This window comes from Oreochromis niloticus, linkage group LG12 (genome assembly GCF_001858045.2).
Source record: "Oreochromis niloticus isolate F11D_XX linkage group LG12, O_niloticus_UMD_NMBU, whole genome shotgun sequence".
Classification (NCBI taxonomy): Eukaryota; Metazoa; Chordata; class Actinopteri; order Cichliformes; family Cichlidae; genus Oreochromis; species Oreochromis niloticus.
This window is the reverse complement of record NC_031977.2, coordinates 18550494-18574128: the sequence shown is the minus strand read 5'-3', so window position 1 is coordinate 18574128 and position 23635 is coordinate 18550494. Positions and strand designations below refer to the sequence as shown.

General features: G+C 43.9%; 2 protein-coding genes across 8 annotated transcripts in view; both read right to left on the bottom strand.

Moving 5' to 3' along the window:
* The window catches only part of emid1 (EMI domain containing 1), a 55926-nt gene extending 36052 nt beyond the window's left edge, over positions 1-19874 (bottom strand). For 5 of the 7 annotated variants that reach the window (XM_025911944.1, XM_025911946.1, XM_025911945.1 and 2 more), the window contains exons 1-3: positions 19114-19625; positions 13543-13656; positions 12550-12653 (exon numbers count right to left, since the gene is read on the bottom strand). In XM_025911944.1, coding sequence (XP_025767729.1) covers positions 12550-12653; positions 13543-13656; positions 19114-19304 — 409 coding nt within the window. In that variant the 5' untranslated portion in view covers positions 19305-19625. Of the gene's footprint in view, positions 1-12549; positions 12654-13542; positions 13657-19113 lie in introns of all 7 variants that reach the window. The other 2 variants (XM_005473352.4, XM_005473353.2) reach the window with 2 other exon arrangements.
* A 1837-nt stretch (positions 19875-21711) lies between these two features.
* dnah10 (dynein axonemal heavy chain 10) overlaps positions 21712-23635 on the bottom strand; it is a 29631-nt gene continuing 27707 nt past the window's right edge. The window contains exons 73-78 of the mRNA XM_013275399.3: positions 23425-23556; positions 23061-23272; positions 22782-22949; positions 22481-22661; positions 22261-22406; positions 21712-22165 (exon numbers count right to left, since the gene is read on the bottom strand). Coding sequence (XP_013130853.1) covers positions 22019-22165; positions 22261-22406; positions 22481-22661; positions 22782-22949; positions 23061-23272; positions 23425-23556 — 986 coding nt within the window. The 3' untranslated portion in view covers positions 21712-22018. The remainder of the gene's footprint in view (positions 22166-22260; positions 22407-22480; positions 22662-22781; positions 22950-23060; positions 23273-23424; positions 23557-23635) is intronic.

Below are 23635 nucleotides of genomic sequence, written 5' to 3'. Positions count from 1 at the left end.
CAGCCCGGGGAGTGTGTGAGGCCTCCATTACAATTACACATCCCCAGTGAAAGTATTGGTCTGATGTATCTCTGGCAGGTATCCACGCTGGCCGCAGATTTCAGCCTGACAGTGTAGATGAAGAGGAAACAGGGGAACAAAGGACTGTTAGTAACAAAGAGCGCACTCAATTCTTCCTGGATATCTCAGTCAATCATCCTCCTTAAGGTTGAGGCACTAGTTGGCTTTAATCATTCTTTTGATTTACTGATACTGTGGGACAGAAAGAGATACATTGTACTCCCAAAGCATGGCCAGCGAACTACATAGAGCTCTGAAGTGACTCAGAAACCTAAGACAGAGACTGAATGAGTATGTCAAGAAATTTCCTATCACAGTTCCTATCACTGCCTCTTAAGGAACAACACATGCCATTATTCCACCGAAGAGCACAAACACTTCACCCCTCAATTCTCCATCCTTTCACCCCTTTGGCGTCCTTGTGGCTACCCGCCTGCACCCATGGGGTAGTGGTCTGTGGACTGTTAGAGGGTCAGACAGAGCATACAAAGACAAGGCAGCCACAAATCTAATTTTATACTTTTTTGTATTTAGTTCAACAACATTATGAAAAGATAAATTACCTCAAAAGAACATTGTGGTTATGGCTCGTACAGAGAGCATGAATGTTGCTCATCGTGGTTATTGCTCGAGTCTGTTCTTTGTCCTTTTAACGGCACCACAAACAGGCCTTTCCACTTAAGAAAAACTCTCTTTTCCCTCTTCTCCCAATGTCCCTTATAATAGCTTTCCTTCATCTGGCTTAAAAAAAAACAGTGCCATCCCATTTTTTTGCAAGTGTCAACAAGAGAGGGAGAAAAACACATCCTCTTTTCTGTTCTCACTCTTGCTGCTTTTTCCTACCTGGCAGCACTCGGGGAAACGTGTCCCACTGGAGCTATGCCATCCTTTCACCAGTAAAGTCATTCTCATTTTACACACTCATCTCTTTCTTCACGATGGAGCGAGGGAATAGATTATCCCCCACCACCACCACCACTGCCACCACCATGAGCGAGGCCAGTGGAGAGGGAGGGGGTCAGAGCTCAGCTCAGACTTTCGGGACAAACTGTAATTCTCCACTTTGTCTTGGGGTCGAGGACCCATCTGGCTGCAGATTTAGTAACACCGCTTCAATGGAGCTCTGTTTACTTGAGTAGCTCGGTTTACACAGGCAAAGTGAAGGGTTCATATAAAAAGCATTAACTGAGAATAATCCTTTTGGTCTTTTGTAAATACGATGTAATGATGGGGGATGTCCAAAGAGGGTAACCACTCTGAAAAGGCTCAGCGAGGCCAATTTGTGTACTGGAAGTGGCTCGGTACCAGATCCTCTGAACTAGACAACCATGGTGTCTGATATCTGATAGCACATAATTTCAGATAGGAACTGAAAGAAGTATCCAGACGATGTATACAAATGAAAAACACACACAGAAACACAATGAGCATCCAAAGAGTGTTCACAGCAGCACTAAACCTTTACTGTTCTCCCTTATTTTCGTAGTTGTATAACGTGTAAAATGAGAAGCATATGCCATTTGCTAGACATTTTTATCCAAACTACATTATGACCTCAGGCATATTTCAGTATTAGTGGCCCCTGTGAGGCGTGAACCTGAAAGCCAGATTTATAGAGGGGTTACACAGTAAAGCAACAGCCTATGAACACAGAATATAAAGAAACTTGTAACATATATAGTGTACAAAATGAGCGGCAGCTAATAATTGTGTCCATGACTGATTCATCTGGGACTTAATTAATTACTCACGCTATAAAACGTTAAAATATAGTGAAAATATTTGATCGTGTGCTTGTTACAATTTTCCTCTTCTTTTCCGAGCAATAAAAGCAAAAATGTTGGATTTATTGCCACCAGGAAACATGAAACCGTTTTCTACTTTCAGGAACAAGCAGGCCGTTTTAATGCGGCCTACACCTTTGGCTGCACCCTGACCTCGAGAACTGAATCTAATTCTGCTTTCACACTTTCTGTTCTTGAAAACAGTTTGTCCATCCAAGTAGGGAAGTAAAGCATGTGTTTTAAAAGGCATGCAGCTTGTTGTAGGTCAGAAGTTCGTGTAAACAGCTTTTTGTGTGTTTTGTGTTCCTCCCAACAGGTCTACAGATCTTTTAAAGCTCTAAAGATGATGAGGAAAAGATATTTCCCCACTCAAACAGTGCCCTGACCCCAGTGGTGAGGACAGCACATGCTGCGGCCTGTGTGATATCCCAGGGTCGTGTTCTCTGAGATATAACAGTACCCTACCCCTGGGTATTGTACACGGAAACAATAAACAGCACCATGACTATGATCTCACAGATCTATACTTATGTAACTTTGTTTATGCAAACACACATTGCAAAAACTGAACTTCGTCTAGTGAGTCAGGCAAACCTACCATAGACTGTACACAAAGATGGATGTCGCCTATTTGTTTGCAAAGTCCTTGATATTTTGGCTGCCACTGGAATTTCATGCAAGGGACAGACCTGACTGAAGTTTACAGCTGTGAACATTTAAGGAGTGGAGACTGAGATTGAGATTGTATTAGTCTGCAAATACCTGGGTGTCCATCTCAACCAGTTAGACCGGCCACAAATACAGATGTGGGATCAATACATTCTTTTCTCATCTGGATCCGACTTCTCTAAAATGGAAAAAAATGAGCGCTCAAACAATAGCGCCTTTCCTGGAGCATACCCTGCTGTATCATCCTTTTTTACTCTAATGAGGACTATAAGTTACAAAATATCATCATGTTGTATTTAACAAAACCTAAAACTAAAGACTGACACCTTAAACTTATAAGAAAAGTAATTATTGAGGTCACACATCCAGAGAGCAGGAACTGAAAGTTGTGCCCATTTTTTTTTATTGAGAGTCTATAGAACCTAGGCTGCAATAAAAATAACACCTGTTCTTCTAAACATCTGTAGCATCTCATCACTGACATCCTTTTCCTGCAGTGGTAAGAAGCTAGTGAAAGCTTAAAAAAAAAAGCTTAAATAAGATCATCCATAGCAATGATAACATAAATCAAAGTGACAAAAGGCTGAGTCTTCTTTTCTGAAACACACACCTACGTAGCAAAGCAAGCCCTCTGCTTGCTTTGCTATAATTAAAGCACAATGTACCACACATCTAGTGAATGTTAAATCATATATCCATTTTTAAATCCACATTAACACAGACTGTTACTACTGTTACAGTTAAATCGTGGTTACGGTTATTTCCCAGTAATTTGATGACTGTCGTGTCTGGCTACCAGCCGAGCTGTCTCCACAAAGCTAACTGGGCGGGGTCTCACGGGGCCACATCCGATCACCATCAGGTGACATGGAGCCCTTTAGGAAGAAAACATGGAGGGCAGCCAAGAGAAATAAAAGGACCATGACATCATCTTATTTCCTTTGTCCTACAGTCAGCGAATGCAGCCGATAGAGCTCCAGATCTGGCACAGCAGCAGTGATTTACAGCCCCATCAGCCTATCTGTCATAAGGCACACATGCAACTGATATACAGAATGTATGTCTGCGGAAACAGAGAGAGACAGTCAGCGTGCGTCTGTCCCAAATATATTCAGTGACTCAGTAAGTTCAGCTCCTTTTTTTTTGGGGGGGGGGGGGTTGTTTTCATGTTTGTTTGAGCAGCACTTGACCACATTAATTTTTAGTGGACGTCACGCGCCTGTCTGCACATACGAGCCTCGAAATGTGTCTGAGCTGGAGAGAGCAGGTGGTTTTGATGCCTGTCTGCATGTGTGCAAGGCGTGAGTGTGTGTTTGCTGCCAGGCCCTGGCTGCGAGCTCAGCGTGAGCGAGTGAGAGAGCCATAAACACCTGAGGAAGCAGGAACACACAGACATCCTCTCTCAACTGTATTTATGGTCCCAATTGAGACGGGGGAGGGGGGTCATTATGTGCAGCTCCGCTCTGCGCGTGGCAGGGGTCCAACGAAAACACCGGGGCTGTTAAAGCCCCCCTGGATGAGTCCCAGGGGGCAGTGGTGCGGACGGTATGCAGGCCTGGGTTTAAAGGTTCGGGGATACGTCCTGTTGTTAATGAGATCACCCTGCTGGGCCTCTCTGGCTCTGAGCCTCCGACACCGCTTCAGCAACCATATCATCAGTGCCACAACTTCTTACGCTAGCCACAAAAATAGGACGAAATATACTTCCTAAACAAAGTGCACCCAGGAGGTCAATAAGGTAGGTGTGGTCAATTGAACAAGGAGAAGGTCAACGTAGATTTTCATTGTTTTTACTGAACAAAATATGCAGCTGACTGTAAAGGAGGTGTGGCCTCTTTACAAAACAATGCAAAGTGACATGCTCTAAAGTTTAGACAGACCTTTGAATGCATGACTTATGGAAACTTTGCTGCAAGGGACAACTATAGGTTTAGTAAACTGTATGTAAAGTAAGTTTATATTAAAAAGCACACATCTTTAAACAAAGGTTATTCAGGGTGCTTCACAATATAACAACATTAAAGCCACAGTTTTGCCTTTAAACTCATCCACCTATCCATTGCAGGAGGGAATGAAGCGTATCCCAGCTTTCGTAGGGCGAGAGGCTGGGTACAGACTGGATGGATGGCCAGCTCATCACTGCTACATTAAATATGAGCCTGTAGCCTTTAGAGCTGCATATTTGTTTGTGGTTACTCATCCAGGTTTGGATATGTGTGCCTTCTTCAGAATATAATGGATGGCACGTGACCTGTGCTGTAAAGACAGCTTGCCAGACATCTATAGTTTCACCTTTACATGTCTGATATTTGATATCTAGAGGCAAGTTCTGTTATCCTCTACTTTTTCCTCTCATAACCAGTGAAGTGAGGTAATTTCTTTTTGGTCAAGATGACTGGCTCCTCGAGGAGAATGCCTGCTTCTCTGTCAGGTCTGACCTCTGAAAGCCAACCAGGCATGTCTCTAATTAGAACAACTGCTGGTGCAGTTCATCCAAACCTCGTCTCTCTCCTCGTCTTCAGTCCAGGACTAATCACAGCCATCAGCACCGCTCTTCTCATCCCCGCTGAGCACCGTATCAACCACCATGAGCAAATGGAAATATACGCAGCGACCAGCTCAGAGCAGCGCTCAAAAGTCAGACAGGGGCAATGGCTTTTAAATCCTACGTGTTATTCGAGTGCGCAGCGTTTAGTGGCTACGAAACTGAGTTCGTACCAGAAGGGTTGGAGGGTTGGAGGGCAAGAGGCCATAAATGATGTCACTGTGGAGGATCTAAGTGATGTGGGGATCTGTTTGTGGTTTAGCAGTCGTGGGAGTGGGAGAATGTTTGAAGGTCTGCACCACAACACTCGAGGCTTTCTTATGTGGCGGTGTTGTAAATGTTTATGAATTTATAACGGTGACAAATGAGCAGCTAGATTATAAGGACTACTGGGAGTGTACGGAAACCGCAGACTGATGCAGCATAAAATACGAATACATCACTTAAAAGCGACTTTTTTATGCCGTGCTTTTATGTTCCTGTGGTCTGGATATCGCTATGCAGGGGGATGAGAGAGGAACGAGAGGGAGACAAACTGGGTTTTACAGGGATTCACTGAGCGCAGCAAGAAAATGAAAGCGCCAAGTTGTGTGGCTAATTTATTGTTGACATTTTCTTGCTCCTGCTTCTTAAACATGAAGGGTTTTTGTTTTCCTAAAAATTAATCAGATATCTGTGGGATAGGTGTTCGGTCACAGAGCAAAAGTAATTAAAAACATCATCTTAAGCCTCCTTGATTGCTTTCTAACTGTTTCGTTAATGAATTGGCTAATGTAACAATGTTCTTTTAAGTTAATAATTGCCCATATTATCCATATTAGAGCGCCCATACTCAAAATCACCTTATCCCCTTTCATTTTGGAGGTCCCGTTACTGTGATCTGTTATTAAAACTCGACCTGTTTCTATTATTTAAGCTCACCACATAAAATGAGCGAATTTCTGGTGCATCACATTTGTTAAGAGTTTAAAATTTTTATAATAGGTCCAGTAAAGATTAATGTTTACTGACTCACACAGAGACAAAGAGACTCTCTGCATTTAAAAACTCTCCCGAGACACCAACATTGTTTATTCTTGGCCTCACATTTCTGACTGTGGGTGTTTCTTCACTTCAGGGGGACATTTTAAAAATATATTGCTTAGGGGCTTACGGAGTTAAAAAGATGGACTTTTTTATTATAACTTGCAGGCATATTATAAAAAATGGCTTGGAACACAGATGCTTTGGAAAATCTGCCAGGAAATTAATGAATACAACCCCTAAAAAAAGAGAAACTAAAAGCGATATCTGGCAAATATGAAGCTGAATAAAAAGGGACGTCAAATATTCTGGATTTTATGCATTAGTTTACAGATGATTTACAGCAAGTCCATAACAGTGAGGGTATCAGCTTTGAGCGTGCTGCAGGCAGCAGTTGGGGCCCTGAACTCGTCACAGCTGTATGGAACCAGCAGGATCCCGAGCGTACCTGCTCCATCAATGCTGCCATTGTCTAAGCGCTGACATCAAACGTTTCATTACCTCCTCAGAGCCTACCTAAGCACAGTAGCACAGTGTTATACAGTACCTACATAATTCCACTCTATACCTGCAAGCTGAGAGATGGAGATATGTTGAAGGGCGGGGTGGGGGTGTGTGGGGGTGGCAGACGGGGTTAATGCAGCTTTAATGACATCAGTCGCCAAGAGGATCAGACATGAGAGCGAAAGGAGGCAGAGCCTACACCTCTGCTAGTGAAGAGGATTTAAAAAGGGCAGGATTTTAAAGTTTGGGGGGGTTTTTTCTACATGAGAAAAGCTCTGCTTCCAGTTCACTTGGTCTTATCTCAGCCACGCAAGGAGGAGAGCGTCGTTCTTCTCTCCGCTGCTGATTGTGTGACTCGTCAGGCTGTAAAGTGCCTGCATGTTTGTGGGTCACTCAGTCAGCACACCAGTCCACTTACACTACCAGGTGAAGGGAAATGCCTCCACTTTATCGGCGACAGAAGAACATCACAGCTGCCACGACTTGTGTGTGTGTGTGTGTGTGTGTGTCTAGTTTGATGCTTTAAAAGTTTTTTTTTCTTTGCACTGCTGACTCTGCCCACTTTATTTCTTTCAGACTGCAGGAAAAACTGTTTTCAATGTACTCCCGAGGGAAGTCTTGGGAAACAATAAATAAATCAGTAAGCAGAAGAGGCATTTCCAGTTCAGGAGCCAGAAACATAAAACTTAACTCAGATTCAAGGCTAAGTAAGTATGAAAGATTCAGTGCAAGCGCTGTGCATCTGCATTTCTTGAAGTTCACTGCCATCTTTTTTTTTTAGACTTACCAACAGACACGGGTCGTTAATGCAGCATAAAGTATTAAAATCAAACATGGTTCTTCATGCAGACGGGCTTTCACATAGATAAAACACTTAGATGATTAATATAATGCACAATAAATCCACCTAAAATAATATCCTGCCATTGTGTGCTTGTCTTTTTCGCCTTGTATCAAAACTTTTTTTGTACGCAGAGGAAAAAAACCCAACAAATTATAGGAATTTATAATTATAATTCTCATAACTATTATTTTTACAGCCTGAAAGCATTTTGTTGTACTGTGTGTGTGTGTGTCTGTGTGTGTTCTGAGGGTGGTTTTCATGGAACATTTAAAAAATAATGCTGTAATAATATTATCAAAATTATCAGTGCGTATTCCAGTTTAACTACCGAACCCCGCAACTGATTTAACTATAATTTGAGGATTTTTTTTCCACAAACCTCGAGCAAATACCAGCACACCGTTACATAAGGAGAAGACAGCATGGAAAGAAAGACAGGCAGGACATGAGGAAAGAAAAAAGACCTTCCTACTCTGTTTGGTTTTGTTATTTAAGTTGGCTGATTGGTCATTTTTGCAGGTATATATGTGTTTGCTTAAAAGGTATACATGCTCATTAATCAACAGAAAAATAACTGTAAATGAGCCATACTTGTGGGCTAATTTTCATCTGGCCAGTTCTTAAAACAGCAACCAAAGAGTTGTTACTATTAATCACATGCAGATAATACAAAGCAAGTTAATGATTGTGTTTTTCTTTCTACTTAATCACTTTTATGATAATTCCTCAGAGCCGAGCAGCGTCGGCTGAAAGGGGCTGCATGCCGAATCTCATCTGGAAGCCTCAGCCCGGTTTGCCTTAATGTCAGCTGCTTCCAATTTATGCTCAGCACTTGTGTGCTGGTCATTTACATAACAGCGAATATCAGCTGCTGTGGCCTTTTCTGCACGTTGACTGCAGCCTGCCTCGCTGCATTCAAGTGATTTATGCGTCTTCGTAGATCTCATCTGCTGAGTGCATAAACGCTCCTGATGCGGGGGTGAGTGCAGCTAAATCTGACATCAAGTCTGGGATTTTTCTTTTTTTTTTGTGAATGAATTGGAGCAAGTAAAGGATAACATGTGTAACACCTGCTAAGGCAAACGCAGGGGATCTCTGCTTGATATGACTTTGATAGCGCTCCACTGTGTGGTCTGGCAGGAGTGGGAGTGTGTGGGGTGATAGTGCTGGTGGTGGGGGGCCTTTTGGTCACCTGCTCTTGCTCAGGCTCCTCCCCTCTGACCTCAGGCTGAAGTCCCTACACTCACAGCTCCAAAAAGCCTGCTGCCATTAAAGCTGCTAATCACAGCAAACAGCTGCATACAAATCCTCAACGCCTCGCTCTCCCACCCACACGTTGACTCTGGCAGGCAGATAGACGCATACACCGGCGTCCACGCACTCCCACTCTTCCTCTGCTAATGGCAAGCTGCAGCCGACTGATGTTTAAAGCACGGGGTTTAGCGTGCGGGCTTGTGATAAGCCGCCCTGAGCTGTGAAAACACAGATTACATTTCTATGGCTTATTACAAGACAGCGGGCTTCTGCCTCCCAGCCACCTCATAATTGCAACCCAAAAACCACAGCCTCCGCTTGGCTGCGAGATACCGTTTGATGGGGACTCCCGTGGCAGAGCTTTGACAGCCATGCTAATTCAAGTCTACATTCCCCCATATGCTGTCCTCCTCAGCGGCCTCCCCCCCTGCGATAAGCCACAGCTATTTTTCTTTTAAGGCCTTTCCTGAATAAATCAAATCAGGGTCAGTATATCAACGCCTGTCTCTTAGTGTCATTTCCACACTTTTCAGGCTCCATCAAAATTAGCAGATCAAGGCCAAAAGCTCAAAATGTCAATGAATTTAACATCCATGGCTCCTGAGCGCACAGTCACCCCTCGTGATATCAGTGCAACACTAGCATGGCAGATAATTATTACATTAGAGCCAGAGCTAATGTAATAATATTACATTTGAGGGGTAAATTTGATATTCTAATATCACATAATTGCCTCTAAATTGGGTATAATTTTGATATTTGTGCTGGATGTAGCATAAGTTGGGATATCCCAACTAAAAACAAGCATTTACTTACTTGGAATGCCAAAGCCAACCAGGCATACATTAAATCCCCGTTTCTGGCAGCCTATGAAAGTGCCTACATCTGTAAATACTTAGCCTTCTTTTGCTTTTTTCTTTCTCAGACTCAATCAGAGATAAAGACCATTGTGTTCCAGACCAAGAAGTAAGACAATATCTCCCAAACCTCACAGAAAACAATTAGGACCCAGTAATTACACCATTGGACCGGTATTCAAGCCAAGTCCTGAGGTTGGGGTGAGGAAGGAAGAAAAAGACAGCAAATGTGAAAGGTGCCTGTCTGATGCAGTGTTATCTTACCCTGCCTGGACTCTGATGGGGTAAGTTTGTGTATCAGTATGGGTGTGATGTAATGCTTTGCTTTTGGAGCCTCTGAATGTGACATGCCAAAAATCCTCATAAGCCTGCGTACGACTCGATGACAGCATGCATGATCTCTTCCCTTAATGAACTCTCATTTATTTGCGCCTGTAGATTTGAACACGCAAAGTCCAAAACTTAATTCGTTATCTTCACTACGGACCGAGCCGTTGATTTATACATGTTGACCTATCAGCTGGCAGGCCGAGGGGTGAGAACAGAGGAACACAAGAGAAAACAACTCTCTCATCCCCATTTAAAGCACAATCATATCGGTCACATTCCTCTCAGTGTTTTTTGTACTTTCCTGCATCTCAACCTAAACGTAGCCCCAGCCCCAGAGTCTTTTTGGTTTGGACATTGTTGAGATCTGCAGTAATGCAGACCGTCCTTGGGAGTCAGACATGGCTAGAGGCTTTTTGGGGTGGCCTGGTGGGAAAAGCAGGTTAAAAGCAGGGCAGTAAATGAGCGGATCACACACATTTTCCACAGTCTGTGAAAAGCAGACAAGCAGAGGAGTAAGAGTGATGTATAGCAAATAATAAAATTCCAAAAGTGATCCTTAAAGGTATATACATCCTGGTTGCTCTTTATGGGACTCAAATAAGATCAAAAGTAGTATGTTTGTCTAGAGTTGTTTTTTTAAAGCCTGAGTCTTTCAACTCAGTCCAACTAAAAGTTAAAAAGTGCTCACAGCCATCTGGAAACAGAGCCGCACACAGGTATTAACAGCCTGGATTTGAAACGTGCACCCGCTGAATTATTAGTGCAGCTTTAACTTCACTTGGCAACACTGTGGCAACAGATTTAAGCACAATCCGGTCACCAGCTTTGCCCGTGTGGCAGGCTTGCATTTCTCCTTAAAGCGGGCGGACGAGGCAGACGGCAGCGGGGTATCAGGTTCTGTGCTGGCAAGGGGTTCTGCTCACGCGGCAAGAGCAGAACAAAGCACTGGTGGCCCTGGATAGGATCCATGGTGCCGGAGAGTAAAGGCCCTGTGAATGGGACCTGTCACTTCCACTCAGCGCCGCCTGTGATCTGAGCCACCCGGAACGAGGCTCAGATAAGTGGCTAATCCCGACATCCCCGCCGGCTCAACAGCCCCCTACTGCCATGACAACCGGAGGGGAATCTCCTCCAGCAACAACTTAATTGGATAATTTCCTCCCCGTTTCACTGTGTGTTCCTCTGCCTTTGTTGGGTAAAGTCTGCGTTGTCTGACTGTGAATGTGTTTTTTGACTTTGACAGTAGGGCGGGTGTGAAACAAGTGTGATATCCAAGGAGGGATGGTGTGTGCAAGTGCAAGCAAGCAGCCGAAGCCACACTACAGCAGACTAGAGGCCACTTGGAGGTCCGAAAGCACCTGGGAGCAGTCATTAGTTACTCTAGTTACTTCGACAAATGCATTACTTATTAACTCCCTGTAGAAAATAATTTGTCTGCCTACTTCTTAAATTACTTCAACATTATATTACATGGTTATTGTCATGTAATTAATAAAGTAACATTACAGCCCGCTTATACCCCATATCTGCACAAATTCCTCTCCTAATGAGAAAAACATAAACTAGAGCCTGCAGTTTACCATCGCGATGTTCCTTTACTAATCTATGCTCCTCAAAAGAAGACTGCCCTGCCGCTGCTTTGTTTCCCATCTGAACTGAAGTCAAGTGTGTTGTTTTCTGACTTCTGAATGGAGGAACCGTAATGCATTACAACACTGTTGAATACTGTGATCACCAAATTACTTCAAGTGGGAATATTAGCCATTTACTGAGTAAATAAATTAAACAGATTATTTTAAACCCACTTTATTGGACAAGATCAAGTGTTTACCATAATCAGTCTAAAAGAATCATTTTTCCTGTTCACTGAATTTCAGGTAGAAATTCTTCTTTTTTGTCTCGAAGTATAAGAGAGAAAAACAGCCTCTATTTTCTGCACTACAAAAGGCCATCGCATTAACCACTAAAAACATTTATTGCCCTTTGTGCTGCACGGTCCACTAATTTATGTTACACCCATTCAAGTCCTGGGTCCCAGCATAAACAAACCACTCCACCCTTCTCCCCAGACTGCAGAAACCTGAGGACGGGTGCCAGGGGAAGTCATTATGAACTAGGAGAGTTTGTGTGTGTTTGTGTGTGTGTGTGTGTGTGTGTGTGTGAGAGAGAGAGACAGAGAGTGAGCAGCTACCGTGGTCTAAAAATGAAAACAGCTCTTGCATGGCGCTTTAGAGGATAAAAGACTCAGTTCAATCTGCAAAATAAAAGTCAAAGTCGCAGTAAAGAAGGAAGCCTTACGTGGTGCTGCGACTCTTGGAATGAAGACATAAAAAGTGATTAATAAAGTTGTGGGATCTGGCTCACGCAGAAGAGGGTGGGGGATCTTATTTCTTAATTTCATTCAAAGAACAGAAGTAGCCTTATGTAAGCCTAATGGAAATCACTCATACAAGCATATTGGAAATGCAGGCTTTAAGACGGCGATGCAAAACAGAGAGACGTGAATGGTGGTGAGTCAAACAGTCATAGAGAAGAAACTGGAGGCAGGTGAGTGGGGGGGGGGACTGACACGAGTCGAACTTGCGATCATTTTTCAGTGCAAGATGGCGATTCTGTTGGATTCATTTCCGTCAGCTGTTGTATAACTGAAGTGTGTCTGCGTCCTCTGTCTTGACTCACCTTCTTCACAAGCAGCGCCGCTGAATCCCGGGCAGCATTTCCACTCCAGGGAAGTCACAGTGCGGTACACCAGTTTATAGGAAGGTCTGACCACGGTCTTGTAGCTGAACGATAAACACAAAATCAAAAGCCGTTACGCACATGGGCGCACACACGCACACACACACACACACGCACACACACACGCACGCACACACACACACGCACACACACACGCACGCACATAACATTTTACAGGAAAATGAAAGGAAATCTCTTCTCTCTGGTAAGATTAGATATTATCGTGAGGTTTTCAGACTTTGTATTCACACAGTTTCAATTAACTGATAAAAAGCAATTTCTAGGCAATGTGCCCCATCAGTAAGTGTCAGATTATATGAAAGCTTTTAGGTTTTTCTCAATCAAAAGCCAGCATATGGAGCAGCAGCGTGGCATCCTGAACTATGCTAATTATAGGAGAGCTATATGAATACCACTGCTAGCCTCATACCCACACTGAAGTGGCAAGCTTTTTTAACTTACTTGCCCACAAATATGATTGAACTTAATATGATTTTAATATAGCATCCACACCAGTAACAAGTTATAAAGCTAATCCCCGAAAGTGATTCAAGCAGCATTCAAACAACAACTATTATGCTATTTTAATCCCAGTATAATTAAAAAACAGAAAACAAACATTACACCAAGCTTTGTGCTTTGATAGCAGTCAACTATTTTCTTCTTTTTAAAGTTGTAAACACGTGGCTCACTAAAGAGCCATGTGACCCACTCAATGTCTTTCCAAAGTGTTTATATTCCGGGGAACTGGAACATTTTTGAGCAGGAACTTGCATGTCTTGAATAAATTTCATGATGAGAGTCTTTCTACCCAGTTCAGATCATACGGTGCTGTATGCGGCCCATGAACTAAAAAGATTTTTGTTTTTTAAAGGTTTCATAAAAGCACTGTGAAACAGTAGCAGTACTGGTAAGATGTCTCTGTCTTCTCACCTGCCTCCTGCACATCCCTGTGGCCAGGGGCACGTCCGGTACACCCGCTGGAGGATTGTCCCATTCTGCACCTGGCAGGTCACAGTCTTAGTGACCGTATGAGGACACCAGTTCCTGCCAAAAGAAACAGAGTCAGAAATGTAGAATAAAACAACAGCAGGATCTCAACAGTTTGTTATTTTTAGACTCAGTAAAGTCTGATTCTTAAACTAAACACAGAAGAACGAATTTCCAAAACACCTTCAAACGAGTGCTGTCACACTAAAAACACTGCGGTCTGCCCACAGTCCTTCCATCCCCCCTCAACTCTTTTGTTTGGGAACTTCCTCACCGTGTTCACTCGGTTTTAATCAGCCACAGAGTTTGCAGGACTGGGTTGTATTTGCACAGGGGTCTCTCCTCTATCAATACACATGCATTTGTATAGGACCTTGGAGGAGAGGAAGTCCCTCAGGAGGGGATAAAGAGGAAGACAAAGTCTCATACCAAGATGAAGGTTTTTAAGTTAAGGTCAGAGGTTGAGATCTGATAGTGAGGATGAGAACGCTCCGCAGCTATTACATTCAGAGGAGTTCGACCTCCAGAAGCAAAATGCGACATTTTATCAATCTCTCAGTGAGACTGTATAAAATTAAAGGAAGTGTGATTTATCTGAAGAGACCGTAAGCTAATTGGTTTAGTTTAATCCTCACCGAGAGCTCGGTGTCCCTTTTAAAGGGAGCAGATCTGTTCTTGATAGCACAGGCGCTATGAGAAACATTTTAGAGAAAGCGTTTAGCTTTCTTCTCTCTCTGCTACATATCAGAACAGGAAAAAACACACAACTGTTGGCTTTAATGTGAAGAGAACGCTCTCGGGCTGATGAGCGACCACATTATCAGAATGGTTTTATTAAGAATGATGTGTACAGACATCCTCATTACCTTCATGTGGCTGTAAGAGGAGCACGGAAACAATTACTACAGCCTGTGTTTACAACATTATCAATAGATGCATAGGAAGGGAGCTCATGAAACTACACTTTTTGTGTTCTGCTGCCAACGTGTGCAAGAGTGGGTGGGTGTTCCCACCAAAGTCTGTTTGTCAATATGGGAGACCATATGTTTGTGTGCACGAGAGACAGTTTACACTAAAGAAAAACCGCCAAAGGGAGAGGATGCGAAGCAGCCCTGAACCGGCTCCCATTAACCGTTCCCACATGTCGTGGTGGCCACACACACATACCTGAGCCAGAGAGCGGGAGCACCGCTGATAAATGTTTGTCTACAGCTGCAGTGACTTTCCCTTATCACATGACAACGTCTCTTTTATTATTGAGCGATCTTGATTGTTTCCATTCATGTAGCAAGTATTTAAGCCTGCACACTGAAAGGATTTTGCATTATTTACCGCATCTGGAAAAAGCAAAGGAACGCTGCAAAACGTAAGACATTATTTGAATTAATCATAAGTAAAGCAAGGAAAGGAATTCTTCTGCCACATGGTATTCAAACACAGGCCCACCCTTCGTGTATCATAGCGTATCCATCAGCCATACATCTACAAGAATGACGGTGGATCTATATGATTACCCTATGATTGCTTTCCCTGGTCCAGAAAAAATTGCTCTAATCACTGGTGGAAAATTTCAGACACTGAAGAAGCTGTGGTCAGGTAGAGCTGGGAGGAAGGGGGAGGGGATGAGGGGGTAGTAAACCCAACTCCTCCCCACCACTTATCTGCCAGACCCGACAGATAAACATCTGAGTTTCCCAGGCCGAGAAGAGGCTTCACCTGGGAACGGACAAGAGTCTCACCAGGGGGTACGAGGAAGGAAGGGGGCGCTGGATTTTATGGTCTCCCTGTCTCTTTGCATTGCTCTTATGCAATTATGGAGGAGGAAATGCCGACCCTTCTTCCTTAAATGAGTGAAAGAACTAAAGCAGCCGATTCATATATATAAAAAGTAAGATGCTGCAAGACAAACACTTCCACTGCAGCAAGCAGATTTGGGGAGGCCTAACAATAACTGTGTTATTATCTATAAGGGACGCAGGCTCTAAGTGCACTTAGTCTTTCAATCTCAAATGCTTTGTAGTCAACACCTTCCTCTTACTGGAGGCACCCTTGTTCTATGAAGTGTGAAACCCACCAGCACCATGCTGTTTCATTGGCAAAAACACCAAGCAGGCCCTCGGTGAGTATCAGGTCTCTAAGCACACATGGCACACTCTGAATGCTGGGCCCAAGCTAAATAAATCATCAACCATGTCTCACAGTCACATGTAGCCACAGCCAACCGTTAAGAGAAATCACAGCTTTGGCCCATCTGTTCCTCGACGCTGCCGACGCCAAGACAGTAAAATATTGGAGGGGAACAAAAAAAGTGCTGAATCCTTAAATGTATGCAAATGCTGACAGAAAGCTTGTGAACTCGCGTATATGCTGCGCTCTCGTTACCGCATGTGCCCTCAATTCACCTTTTGCGCTACGCAGTCCACATTTTCCATGTTCACACTAGTGAGGCGGTTCACCTACTTCAGCATACTGCACCGGGATGAGGAAGGTAGGGGTTAAGCCGTGTGAGCAGACAAGTAGGCTGATGTGGGCAAAACGGTGATGGGACTCTGATTAAAAACACCACAGTAACTCCCTTTCCTCCACCCATTCATTCACATATCGTAGGAGCAGGGCTGAACGCTCGGAGATATGTTTGAAATGCAAAAGAAATTCCTCTGGATTTCTGTCTGTGGGAAAATACTCGAGCAGAACAAAGGACAAAAGACAGATGTGGCAAATAGCCAGACAAAGGAGAGGACGGGAAGGAGACGAGAAAAGAGGAGACAAAGGTCAACTTATCGCAGAGGTCATCCAAGGAAGCTTCCGGTGGGGACAGAGACGGCAATTATGAAGCAGTGTGGCTCCCGTGGGACTGAGAGGAGACATAAGATAAATATGGCACCACAACCAATGACAAAGAGGAAAACAGAAAGAACAAGTCAAGGTGAAATTATAAAACTTTACAGCTCTAGAGTCATGGCCTGCAGACTCAATGACAAACAAAAGAACCAGGTTGTATTAAGTTTGTATTTGAACAATTGTTATACATTAATTCAGAGCACTGCGGCTGCTGGGGTATTATATTGCAGGTTCAAAACTGCCGTGGGCTTTCCATGCGCAGCGGACAGTGGCGAGCATCAAAGCACCGATGCGAGGCCTTAAAGGTCAGGGCTAAGTGACTCTTTACAGCAGCGTGGAATAAACAAGGAAAACTCTCATTTATCTTTGTCTGCTTTGAGCTTTCAGGTGCGGACACCTGTGAGCTTTCAGTCTGTGGCATCTTCAAGTGTTTGAACCTGGAAGTGAAAAAGGAATTCCACTCAAATGAAGGATTCACTCATATCACACCTATAGCGCCACTTATCCTGACCTCTCAGCGTGAATGGACCGTCATGTCGAGCTGAGCTGCTCCACTGACCGTGAATGAGATGCTGACTTTATGGACTGCTCACCTGCAGTGCACAGGATGCAATATGGGGTCTGGTATTAGGCTCATACTAAGTATTTAATCTCTAAGACATCGGAAACAGCAAAATCGGCTCAAAGTTATGACATAAATGTCTTGTTTTGTCCAAAAACCTAAGCAACTCAGATTGCAACCACAGAAATGAGAAAATATTCAATCTGATAAGCAGGAATCCAACAATTTTTTTTCCTCATTGTGGAGGCTGAGCTGCCACAATTAGTTCTTTGTTTTAAGACTGATATTACACAAATCTGTAAATCGTGAAGAAAAGAGTTCAAGATCCTGTCTTAAGAATCTCATATTTTGTCCAGTGACACGTCCAGAAACTGAAGATAAGACAGTGATGTAATACAGAAAAAGGCAACAAATTCAATTGAGTAATGTAATCAACGGCCAGTGGATATTATCGGAGCTGAACAATTGGTGACTGCCTCTTGACATCCATCCAAATAATGGTTCCCTGTGCATATACATCATTTGAAGTTTCACAGCCATTCTGCTTGAAGCCATGCAGCTTCCTGGAATCTCCGTTGTCTACATTCCCATGCTTAAAGTGAACATGGATATGGTCAAGACGGACGAGGAATGAGGACTGCCACAGGGCTCAGACTGCCTGTCAGACCATGACAAGTCCTCCGAGGGAGGATAAAGAAGTGGGCGAGACAGGGACTAAAGAAGCATCTCCCTCAGTGACCCCACAGTTTACTGAGCTTATGCAGTCATTAAGAGAGATGGTGAAGGAATGCTTTATCAGCTCTTTCACAGAGTGACTGCACCAGCAAAGAAAATACCCACAAGATGTTAATCCCCTTTGATTGTGCTAATCACTGTGTGAAGACAGTGCTGGTATTAGTGAAGGTTTCCCTTTCCCAGTGCACTAACAGTCGTATGCGTTTCCTTTTAAGCACCTGAACCCTAATGACAGGTTGCTTTCATCATCGAGGTTGATCTCTGAAATCACACCGCCGCTTTTACTGTTTGTTGACACCCAATAAACTGCTGCTTTCACCGATCAGGCCAGCCAGCCAGCAGGTGGACTGAGACTTTCAGCTCCTCTCATGTCACCGCAAACCCGGTGACCTCTGAACAAGGTGGTTGACTCACGCCAACAGCAGCTTTCCCTCTTTCAGTCCTGCCTTTCCTGCACGGCCACTTACACTAACAGCAGCAAACTGACTGTAAACTCATCCCCCCTCTGCTTTTTTTTCCCTCAAAAACAAGCTCAGATTGCGCTGGAGTCCCAGCTGCTTGTGTTTAGCAAACATGTCCACAAACCTCTGGCTCTGAGTGGCAGGAGGAGCTGAGCAGAGAAGTGAGGCGGTGGAGTGACCGAAGGGGCGCTGAAAACCACCTGAACACACCCAGAAGACCTCATCAGAGAGAAGGGATTTCAGCCTCCGGCCACGTTCAGCCCACACACACAAGCTGACAGCATAAATATTTGCAAGATGGGGAAACGTCCTCTCATCATTAATCAGTGGCTAGTCTCCAACTAAACTTGGCTCTGTCCAGGAGGAAAGCAGAGCTGGTTAGCCCTCCTGCCTTCGTGTTTAGTCTAGTGACTCTCTTTCAACACCCTTGTCAACACGATTGCCCTTACACAGAAGATCCATCATTTTCTGAAGCCTTATTATCCCCCTTTTCAGTCAGTAATCCTTTAAGATAAACCTTTTTACACTTTATTACAGACATACAAATAATCAATCACTCCTTAAACTTAAGGTTTAACACTCTTTTTTTGAAATCTTCACCCTTGGGATGCTGAAAAGAGCAGGCTTTGTGTGTGAGGCTAAATGCGCTGCATGGATAGAGAGCACATAACACGCCACAGGGGCAGCAGAGGTGTGTGAGCTGGGACAAGAGTGTGGATGGGACTCAGCAGAATAAAAACATGCTGCTTGCCAGCACAGGAAAAGGGAAACCAACTGTCAGGAAGACAATAGCGCCCGGTAGATGGATGGAGATGGGAGTACATCCGTGGAGGCATGCAGTGACAGGAACATAGAAAACAAAACTTAATATAAGTATTCTGTGTGCAATATGACAGCTGTGCGTGCTTTCCTTACCTTTTCTGGTAGACTGAGCTGTGGGAGGCTGCTGTCTGGTCTCTGTTCAGCTGCGTCCCGACTGAATAGGTTTTGTAAAGTCCCGTCTTCCAGGTCCCGTTAACCAGCGTGCTCAGCCAGAGTATCAGCACTGTCCAAAGCAAACTTTTCCTGCAAAGCGCAGACACGCTCTCTCGTTGGTGCGATCCCATTTCCGTGGCATCAAAAGTAAGAGCAGAACTGTTTTAATGAGGCCCCGCTTGGAAAACAGACCGCTTAGTGACTCCAGCTCGGGAAACGTGTCAAACAGCGCCGGGTCTGCTGGAGAAGACGCTCATCCTTTTCACTAAAGTAGAAAACACACACTTGTGTAGATTACACACAAAAAACCCCGATGTATGTGTAATAGAGCTGAGTGTGAACTAGCCCATAAACCCACGTTTGTCTGTGACAGAGATCCGACTTTACAAAAATGAACCATGAATGCTCTGAGTGTTAAATGCGTGCTGTCCTCCCTTCCCTGAGTGTGCTCTGCCTACCTCCGTCTGTCTGCGCTCATATCGTGCCGATCCTTTACAGCAGCGGGCATGAAACCAGTTTTATAGTCTCCTCCGGTCTTTTAAAAGCACAGCCTGCTGGGTCTCTTTTTACCCTGCCCCGTTTCAACTTCTCACAGAGGACAAAGCGACGGCACTTAACGCATTGTACTGTTTGCACTAAATGAATTATGGGCTGCTGAATCTCAAGGCTCCTCTGAAATCACAGGAGCGGTGCTAGTGAGAGGTAGGCCCCCCTTTAAACCAAATAAAACGGAATGTTTAAAGAAAAGAAACGAAAAGTTTTGGTAATACTGGATATGACGAGTTTAAACCCCCAGCTAAGGATAATAACTTCTTTTATAAACCTTTTTTTTTTTTAAACATTTGAACACTATGCAACCATCTTCATTTAAAATATAACGCAGTTAGTTTAACCTATTTATAACATCATTAACCATATCTATCTATCTATCTATCTATCTATCTATCTATCTATCTATCTATCCAACCATGTTTGCCCCTGAGTTGTTTTCAGCAGGTGTAGTCTGTCAAAGCCATCAGTACCCAGTGGTCAGAGAAAACTGAGGTTAGTGTAATTTCCCACTGCCCCTTGCATCTGGGACAGCCAGTAACCACAGATCTGTGGTCCTGCTCCAAAGTAAACACCTGGCACTGCAACCAAAAACTAGGACATGAGTCGTATATATGTCTGTGACTGTGGTGACTGCAGCCCTTGGGCTTAAGTCTGGCCAGCTGCAAAAGATGCTGCAGGCAGCAAAATGTGCTTATCTAACCTGTTAATACAGTCTACTAAAGTTTTGTGCAAAGTTCTTAACTACTGAAGGATAATGTTAACACTTTCACAGTCACAGAAGAGGACTGGGATTAATTCCTGTTCCTCACTATGCCACAGGGAGAACGGGGAAAACAGTGCATTGACTTTACTGGGTCTTAATGAGCCCACCTGCTCCCAATCACCACACATGGGAGGGGATTTGTTCCTGGGCACCCTTGGCGCTTTTACGAGGCTACTCAAGGCAAACAATGGTGCCAAGCAGGAACTAGAGCAGTTTAGGGTTAATGTAAATCCCTCCAGTCATGAGCAGCTGAAAATAATTTTGACCTCTAAGGAGGCGAGCTGGGTTCAGTGCCAGTGAGAGAATTTTCTTTTTTTTCCTTTATCTGTCGTTACTCTCACAACTTTTATGATTCTCCCCCCTCCCCCCCTTTATTGTAGAAAGTTAAACAGCTAGATTGCCCATTGTTTGTTTAGGTCCTCTTTTACTAAAGATCGTTCCAGTGATGTAAAGGTTCATTAAACAACACAACACCCCATTCATTCCCTCTTTTCAAAAAGGGAAACACAATTCCTCCTGCCCCCACCCAGTGTTTGGTCATAAACATGTCCTGATTTTCCCTCTTTTTGTGTCAGTTAAAGGTGAGAATGGGGCCTGTTCAACCTTTGCCCCTCTGCCATTTAGAGGGATCCTGTTAGGGCACAGAATATGGTAATGACAAACATTGTAATCGTGTACCAGTTTGGGACTTTCAGGGAAGAGACTAAAGAAACTAAAACAATTTCATGCTGCTGGCTGTTTGGCTTATAAAGATTTCAGTCTAAGCAATTTAGTCTAACCATGATTACAGCTCCAGTCTCATAACTAGGGCTTCACAATGTATACTGTATGAGTTATTGCTCCAAACTGTTACAAGTTTTATTTCTGCACCTGCAACGTCACTGCTGCACCAGCTGCCACATCCTCTAGGACCGTCTGAGTTTTTAGAGGTTACTTCACCTGAGTTGGCATGCTCACGTCAGCAGCCTCGATTACTCAGTGCTGTGCAGGATCATCTCTTTGCATGATGTAATAAAACATGCCCTGTTACCTATACTGCAGAGAAAAGCTAAAAAGTTGCTTGGGGTTGCCTCTGGTTACTGTTAAAGTTTCCACTGCACGCAGCAGTTTATGATTTATTTTTCTTGCAAACTCAGCAGAAATATTTTGCATCTGCTGACCTCCAAGACCATGAATGGGATTCTGACCCTACACGACACAAGTCTGACCCTACACGACACAAGTAAAAACCAAACATTTATTTATTCATTCACAGCCTTAACATTTCAGCACATTAGCCAACTGTAACTTCAAAGACAAATCCCTAGAGATGTTGATCAGCCTGAAGCTACTGCCTCTGTTATGTGCTGCCATCTAGTGAGGCAAATAATTAAAGTTATGAAACAACAATAAAATGTGTAAAAATGTATTACACAGGCTATGTTTAATATTTTTCTACACGAAGCAGGAAGCAGACATTGCTATCGTTAACTAACATTTTTCAGCTGACTATGCTACAGGGAATCAGCTCAGTGGCGTTGACAGTTGTCTTTAGTCAGTGTTGAGGCACAAGCAGACTCCCTGCAGTACCCAATGAGAAAGATGCATGGTGGTAAACAGGTCTGCCTCAAACACCAAGCCCACACCCATTGCATTCCTCCGCAACGAAGTGGTGTAGACAGGTGTCCGCAGCGTATTCTGAGGTGCAAAACACACAAAAATACAGTTAAATAGATGCATTCAATAATGAGCTATACATTGGTGTGGAGGTCTGTAGTGCTTGCTGTCCACACCTGTAGCCTGAGGCGGCGCGTCTCTATGGGGATGACTCTGAGGATGGGCAGTTCAACTACCAAAACCTTTGGTTTACTCTTCACTAAGCAGCACTTCTCTATGTCCCAGTCGGCTCCTTCCAGATACAGGCCGGACAGAAAGCAGCCTGCAGGGAATGAGACTGTCAGTCTTTACAACTACTCGCTGCTCATGCTGCAAGTGATGAGCTCTGATTATTACCCTGTCTGGGTCTTTCGGCGACTTCATCCTCACTCTGATGATGGGTAACTTCTGAGTACAGTGTTGAGAGATCCAGAGGCCACCCATTTTTCCTGCACGCAGCTTGGACCAGAGCAGTGAGGTAAGATTCAGGGATATGTAGTCCTGATAGCCACATAACTTTTGGCTCTCCCTCATTCACCTGGTGGGCACAAGATACACAAACTTGAAAGCATATTCAAAGCTTAACTCATTTGTTAACTGTAAAATGTTATGGTAGAAAAATTATTAAAGAAAAAAGATTAAATGGGGTCATCCTTACCCAACAGTTATACTGCTTATATCGCCTCTTAAAATGGGACATCCAGTTACCAAGAGACTTAAGAGTGTCAGGTGCCAGCTTCTTCCAAATGACCGGAATGTGACCATTAAAAAGGGACCGAGCGACCTCATCTAACTCGCTGCTCATCCCCACCTCACCAGCCAAGGCCTACAGGACACAGGAGAATCTGAACAAATCCCAATCGGAGCAAAGCACAGATATACAACACCTGCAGGTTTGTTTACTGAGCATCTTGTGTCATCAGCCCCTCCATCTCACCCTCTGCAGCTCAGCCAGAGAGAGCTGCATGCGGACCACCAGTTTGTTGAAGCGCTCTAGTTCCTGAAGGAGAACCACCGAGGTCGGAGAAATGTCCATGCCAAACTTTTTCCGGATCACATCCATGTCGAATAACTGCGGGAGCTTGTTCTGAATGTCCTGGGCCACCTGGCTGATGTACTCATCCCTGCTGATGTGTCCACCAGATTCACCTGAGGTATGAGAGAGTATTTATCAGCCACTAAGAAGAAAGCATATGGAAATAAAGTGCACAGCTGAAGTCCTTCAGAATAATAAAAGCTTCTACTTCTAAAAAACAGGATATATTACTTCAAGGGATGAGCTGAAAGATGCCAAATCATACCCGTCTGAGGTTGAAGGTCTATCAGGTGAGTCCACATCTCCTTAACTGCATTTGTGTAGTATCCTATCTCCGCGTTGGAATGGAGACCCATTACCTCTGGTGTGTTTGCCAGTGGCATGGCTTCAATCTCATCTGTAGCACATTAACAGCATAAAGCATTAAATGATGACAGAGAATTTCCCCCCTTCCCTTTTTATGCGTGAGAGAATGT